This window comes from Vitis vinifera, chromosome 19, assembly GCF_030704535.1.
Source record: "Vitis vinifera cultivar Pinot Noir 40024 chromosome 19, ASM3070453v1".
NCBI classification, from domain to species: domain Eukaryota; kingdom Viridiplantae; phylum Streptophyta; class Magnoliopsida; order Vitales; family Vitaceae; genus Vitis; species Vitis vinifera.
The window spans coordinates 21,286,559-21,293,822 of record NC_081823.1 but is presented as its reverse complement, the minus strand read 5'-3'; the positions used below and the strand labels follow the sequence as shown (position 1 = coordinate 21,293,822).

The following is a 7,264-nucleotide window of genomic DNA, read 5'->3' as shown; positions in this document are numbered from 1 at the left end:
AATAGCCAATAGTCTAGAAAAATAATTGAAGATTGATTCCAATTTTTTCATATTCAAACCTTAAAATTCTCCTCTAAGAGTTCTAAGATGATTTTTTTCATATCTTAGCAACCCCCTTGTGTGTATTTTGTAATATCTCGTAGACTTCCTTTGAGGTGATTGCACTTGAAATCTTCTTAAAAGTATCTTCATCCATTACTTGATAGATGATGGTGACAACTTCTTGTCTCTTTTCCTCATATCTTTCAAAAAATCTCTTTTATTTGGAGAAAGTGGTTTTATCTTATAGTTCTTTATGATCTTTCTCTACAACCTCCCATGTGCCTTATGAACCAAGCAAAACCTTCATATTGATACTCCGATTGTCCTAGTTATCTTTGTTGAGTTAGGGAACTTGAAACGGATACATCCCACTAGTCATCTTTATTGTATGGCTCTAATACCAATTTGTTGGGTATGTAGAAGCATTGGTACCAATTTGTTCCACTAATAAGGTTGATAGATAAACACAAACAATTATAGGGAAGATAAATTGAGAAGAATTAAAATTTTATTGTATTCGACCACTCTCTCTTTATTCAAATATTATATAATCTCTTATTTATAAACAAAATAGAAACTCCCAATAATAATATATAAAAACCTTCTAAGACTTCACAACTCAAAATAGAAACTAAAATAACTACTCAAAATAAAATATTTTTTCTATCCTTTTTAGAAGCTAAATCTAATTCTAATATTTAGAAACAAGACTAACAAATCTAATTTGAAATAGTCTCTATTTTCTCATAAATGCGGGAGATTTTGTTGCAATACTACTCTCTTAGCTTTTGTAGCTCATTTAATTATACACATCTTCAAACACTAAAACCCTTTTCAACTACCATAGCAATGATAACAATACTCAAAATTCAGAATTCAAACACTAGGTATTCTCCATATGTATAGCAACATGTCTCAGAAAAGCCCTGTGTAACAATAATAACAATAATAATGAGATATTTAAACAAATTATTCAAACTTTAATCCAAAATTCAGAGTTGCAGTTATCTTAAAATGGAGTAATGTGGTTTCTCATGCATAGGATGGACTAAAGAAGATACAAAGCAAGATGCTTATCAAGAAATCCAAGAGGCTAGGGTATTGTTATTTTTTATACTATAAGAATGAGATGCTTCTAACATAGAACATGATCCAAGAGAGATACAATGAACTACAATATAAATACTGAGAAGATAAGATAAGATAGTATGTCTTTATTTCCTTGCGGTATCAAAACGTGGCAAGGCAGATTAGACCATCAATTATGTAAGTAGAATATGAGAAATCTATTAGCATTACTAGATTCTCCATTTGTAGGATGTCTATGGTTCCATAAAACCTGCAAAAAAATCAGAATCATATATGCCATGTTAGTTCTTATCAAAACCGATATATTGTTAAATAAGTGCATATCATCTGTAATACAATAAACTGACACAGATTAAGGTGACATTTGTATTTTGATTGAACATAAAAAATCAAAATATTTAACTTTTTCTAATAAGTTAAAAGTAACCTGTTGACATCAACCAACATGACTAAATTAAACCTATTGATAACAAGTTTATTTTAGTTATGTTGGTTATTATCAACAAGTTACTTTTCATTAAATAGAAAAAACCAAATATTTTGGTTTTTTTTTATCCAACCAAAAAACAAACACCACCTAAGACATTCAAAACAAAAACTAAAAATATTGTCCAATATTTGAGTTTGAGAGATCGATGATGAACAATACAAGTTTGCCTTTGAAGGATCCAAGTCTCAAAAACTCCAAACAATCTTTGGGGAATTATTATTTTGATGATAATGACTGAAAATGGTTGTATTTTTCTCATCAAAATATGAGGATTGTTTTCAAGATGTGGTGACTAGGAAAAAGTACTGGTAGCTACAGGACATGGGCTACATTTTTATTGATATTACATGTTTTACATATTGTTTTTGGAATAAACCACATCATAGACCAGATTGAATTAGTCTCACGAGGAGTTCATTACTAAGTTTTCATTCACAAACTATTATTGAAAGACAACCAAGAAGCAAAAGTGAAAGGAAGATTAGTTAAAAATCAGATTTGACCTCTACAAGAAGCGTCATCATCTAACGGGGTCTCTGATGTTGGAGACACTGGTGAATCACAATACGCCTCCCTCGCATCCATCAGCATGTTAATGACTTCTCTCATTGTTGGCCTATTAAGCGGGGACTGACTGGTACAGAACAATGCAATCTTGAGGACTAGTGACATCTCCTCGATTGTCCTTTTAGCACTGAGATCTAGCCGTTTGTCCAAGATTTCAGATGTTGGAACCCCATTACAAATTGATCTTCTAACCCAAGTGACCAGGTCCCCTCCCTGTTCCAGGGGTTGCACTGGGGTCCTTCCTGTGATCAGTTCAAGCAGAACAACCCCAAAGCTGTATATGTCACATTTCTCTGTAATTTTCATTGTGTAAGCATACTCTGCAATGAAAAACCAAGCATTGCCATGGTTACAGGTATCTGGTAGAGTTTAAATAGGTCACGAATAGAGGTATCTAGTCCCAAAGAATCATGTTATGTAGACATGTATCGGTAATATTTCTTCTGGGAGCATCAGCGTAGCATGTTCCTAATGCAATAATCGTAAGCCTATAACTTGGGATTTTGGGAAATCTATAGAATCTTGCTGTGATCAGCTGTGAGTAACATCTTTAGCAAGAAGAAGACATAAAACAGAAGGATTAGATGAGACATATATCTGACAGAGGCTTTGAATGCAGCTAAAGTTATCCTTCTTTGATTAAATGTAAGATAACAAATGAAGGTCTTTAAATCCACGGTCCAAAAGAAGGAGCAATGCATGAATGCCTACTTTTTGAGATAAGAGTAAAGACGGTTGCCAAATTATTCCTGTGATCATGAAAAATTTTCCAATATCTCCTATAATTCAGTAGTTTCTAAGTTATTCAAGAACATGAAAATAAATCACTGGGAAGTACTATTAGAAAGATCACAAATGAATGTTGAGTGAAATTGAAGGAAGAGACAAGAAAAAATTAGTATGATCTCTAGTCAGTAATAACACCCTTACCAGGGGCAATGTAGCCATATGAACCTGCAACAGCAGACATGGATTTGGAGCAGGGGAAGTCCATCAATTTTGCCAAACCAAAATCTCCCACATGGGCTTGAAGCATCTCATCGAGTAAAATGTTGTTTGATTTTATATCCCGGTGAATGATTTGGGGCTTACAGTCGTAATGGAGATAGGACAGGCCCTCTGCTGACCCAAGAGCAATTTTATACCTAGCATTCCAGTCAAGCAAACAATTTGCTTCCTTCCCATGAAGCTGCTCTCCTAGGCTGCCATTTTCCATGTACTCATACAACAGAAGATTAGAGTCCTGGTGGTAGCAGAATCCATGAAGCTTCACAATGTTTCGGTGCCTGATTTTCCCAAGAGTGGATATCTCAGCGCGGAAGCTGTTGTCTGCAGTAGCTCCATCTCCCCGGGATTTCAGCTTTTTGACTGCAATCAACTCACCATCAGCCATAGCAGCCTTGTAGACAGTGCCACAGGCTCCTCTTCCGATGATTGCGCTCTCTGAAAAATTTCCAGTGGCTTCCAAGAGGTCCTGATATGTGAGCCCTTCTTTGGGGAAGTAGTAGTTATCCAACACATTCGGTTTTATTTGATCTTCAAGTGAAACAAAAGCTCGCCTACGATGCTTTATCGCCCAACAAACGCCCACAGTAAACATCAAAGAAACTAACCCGACAACCACAGAAGTGATGCTTACTATTTTTTCTCTGGAAGAACCCTCCTTTATCCAGCTTCCTTTTGGACTATATGAAGGGGTTGAAGAAGGATGACAACGGTATGAACCGACTCTGCACAAGCCACTGTTTCCACCAAAATTGCTGGAATCCATCCTCTGAAAAACAGGGGTGTTTGGCACTGTTCCTACCAGGTTATTGTTAGAAAGGTTGCATACCAGGAGGCTCATCAAGTCACCAATTGAAGCGGGAATTTCACCAACAAGCTGATTGTTATTCAAGTACATTGATTCCAGCATCTGCAATTTCCCCAAATCACCTGGAATTGTACCTGAGAGCGCGTTATGGCTAATGTTGAGGGAGATCTGGAGAGCACCAAGATGGCCAAGTTCAACGGGAATGCTGCCGTTGAAAAGATTGCCCCCCATTTGTAGTTCTGTAAGCCGGGTCAGGCCCCCTAAGCTGCCTGGTATCAGTCCACTCAGTCTGTTATCTGAAAGTTTCAGCAATTCCAGATTCACTAGCTTGCCAAGCTCTTCTGGAAGATTGCCAGTGAAGCTGTTCCTACTTAAATCAAGCCTCTGTAGCTTTATACAGTTTCCCAACTCACGGGGAATACTTCCGGATAGCCAGTTTGATGAAACATTAAAAGTAACGAGTCCCTCCAATTGTCCAATCTCAGGAGGTATATGCCCAACAAAATAATTGTTGGACAAGAGCAGCCTCTTCAGATTCCCAAGTTTGCCTACTTCTGGCGATATTAGCCCAGAGAATCGGTTCTGATAGAGTTCAAGAGCTGAAAGATTTTGAAGTTTGGACAATTCAACAGGGAGGCTTCCTGTGAGCTGGTTATCTCCCAACATTAGTTGTATTAGAGGCTTGCATGTCTTCAGGTCATCAGGGATGTTTCCCGATAACCTATTAGACCCGAGGCTTAGGAATATCAATTTCTGGAATTTGCAGAGCTGTGCTGGTATGTGGCCTGAAAGATTGTTGGCGGACATGTCAAGAATGGAAAGGTTACTGTTAACTCCAATGAGAGGAGGAATAGTACCCTCAAGATGATTGTCGAAAAGCTGTAAATCTTCCAAGAATGTGAGGCTTTGAAAGCCTAAAGGGATGGTGCCGGTCAGGTTATTTATGGACAAATCTAAATTCCGCAGCTGCTTCAACTGTCCAAGTTCCTTGGGGATACTCCCCTGGAGAAGGTTTTCGAAAAGATGAAGCAACCGGAGGTTAGGAATATGGGCCAACTCCTTTGGAATAAACCCAGTTAAATGATTTTCAGAAAGATCTATCTCAACTGCACTAGTACAGTTACCTAGCTCCTGAGGAATCGTTCCATTCAACTGGTTGGTATAAATGTACAATCTTTTGAGCTTGTTCAGCTTTCCAAGCTCTTTGGGAGGGCTCCCGGTGAAAGAATTGTCATGCAGTGCAAGCATCTCTAGGCTACTGAAATTACCGATCTCGGGTGGAATCTCACCAGTCAAAAGGTTTTGCCAGAGGATCAAATTGTTAAGATGTTTAAGTCTCTGAAGCTCCACAGGAATAGGACCTTCAAGCCTATTCTGCGCCAGCCCCAGAAGTTCTAAGCTCTCGCATTCGCTCATTTCAGGTGGTATTGAACCTGACAGGAAATTGTGACCCGCCCTGATAAACTGAAGCCTTTTGAGCTTACTAATTGACCGGGGAATTGCACCTGTGAGATTGTTACTGTAAATCACAAGCTCCTTCAATGAAGTTAAGCTTCCAATCTCATCAGGGATTTCTCCATAAATATAATTCTCACACAGATAAAGAACTTTGAGGGGGGCGAGTTTGAAGAGTTTGGTTGGTAATTGGTCGTGGAACCGGTTAGTGCAAAGGTCTAAAATCTCGAGATGACGACAGTAGGCAAGATTTTCAGAAATGGGGCCGGAGATGAAGTTTTTGGACAGGTTCAAGGACGTTAACTGGGGGAGTTGGCAGAATCTAGAAGACAAAGTACCCGACAAGTTGAGCCCATGGAGATTTATAGAAGTTACCTTAGAATCGTTGCACGATATTCCAGTCCAATTGCAGGGAGTTAAATCCATGGCACTCCAGCTTGCAAGATTGTTACCAGGGTCAATAAGCGATCTTCTGAACTCCAAAAGAAAGTTTCCCTCCTCGTTCAAGGATGCAACAAACACCAGGCAGCAACAAAGCACCAGCAGAAAGTAATGAAAACGATTTTGGACGGGAGGAGTCGTCCTGTGTCTTGCCATTTCCCTAGATCTTAAGACTGTTGTATTGAAGAATAATAATCCTTCAAAGGAAAATGATAGAAATAGAAAGCCAACCCCCCATGATCATCATCAAGAAGATGAGAATCACACGTAAAACCAGCTCAAGAATGGAGTGGTTGAGAGGAATAGAGAAAGAAAAAGGGGAGTGAGAGAAGTGGAGGACATGACCCATATGATATATATCAAAGAAGACACGCATCTAGAGCGAATACAAAAGATTGGGTGAGGTGCTGTGACATTAACTAAAAGGGGTTGGCATCCAACTGAATGGAGAGGCGAAAAGCCATAGGAAAGTGAGAAGTTATGAAAGCAATAAAGAGAGATGGAGATGGAGATAAGGCTATGAAAGAGAGACACATGAGAGTCACGACCCAAAGTATGGAAAAAATGGAGTCAACCATACACTTTACAGCACTGCTTAATTTTCCTCTTCTTTCCTCTGCTGCTTCTTCTTCTTCTGCTGGTGCCCAACAACCACTGGCTGTTGCTTTTTCTTCTCCTGCAGCTTCTTCTTCTTCCCATCAGCAACATCATCATGGTTTGGATTGAATAGATGGGTGTGATGTGTTTGCTTTATAGGGGCTTGGATGGAGACGAGTCAAGAGAGAATTGGGATCATAATCTCCGCCATTGTTGCTGGGCCTGCCAATTTGGGATGAGCTCTTTGAATTTCTCCTCTTCTTTTCCTGTTCCCAAGTCTTCAATGCCATCATTTCTATGTGGACTCTTTCTCAGTGGCGTGAGTGGATAGGTTGGAATCTCTCTGCCCTGCCGACGGGTTTGGCCAACCTCACTTAGGGTGCAACTTGGGTAGGCGGGTTGAGTTGGGTTGATATTCATTCCAAATTCCTACCTCAGTATCCTTAAAACTCTATTCAGCCTAATTCTCTACCGTGAAACTCCTCAAGCCATGTAGATTTTAGTGAGCTGCAGTTGAGATCAGGTTAGCTCATGTAAATTATTCTATAGAAATATTTGATTAGAAGGGATAAAATGATATTCATTGTAAAAAATATTATTAAAGAATAATTTTATTAAAAAATAGAGGTCATTATTCTCGACGTCCTTTTAATTAATAACCCTTAAAACTTTATGTTATATTTATATATGTAATGTTATATAGTATGCTCTAGAATTTTTTTTTTATTTAATGTAAATGTGGGAAAAAATAGGAAAAACTCTATCGTGAA

General features: G+C 38.5%; 1 protein-coding gene across 1 annotated transcript; it reads right to left on the bottom strand.

The window, feature by feature from the left end:
* Positions 1-1,115: 1,115 nt before the first annotated feature.
* Positions 1,116-6,862, bottom strand: LOC100264502 (leucine-rich repeat receptor-like serine/threonine-protein kinase At1g17230). Its single transcript, XM_002262965.4, has 3 exons — positions 3,119-6,862; positions 2,125-2,508; positions 1,116-1,381 (listed from the first exon to the last, which is right to left on the bottom strand). Exons 1-3 carry the CDS (start codon positions 6,051-6,053, stop codon positions 1,365-1,367), a joined length of 3,336 nt encoding a protein of 1,111 aa, XP_002263001.1. The 5' UTR covers positions 6,054-6,862; the 3' UTR covers positions 1,116-1,364.
* Positions 6,863-7,264: the final 402 nt, after the last annotated feature.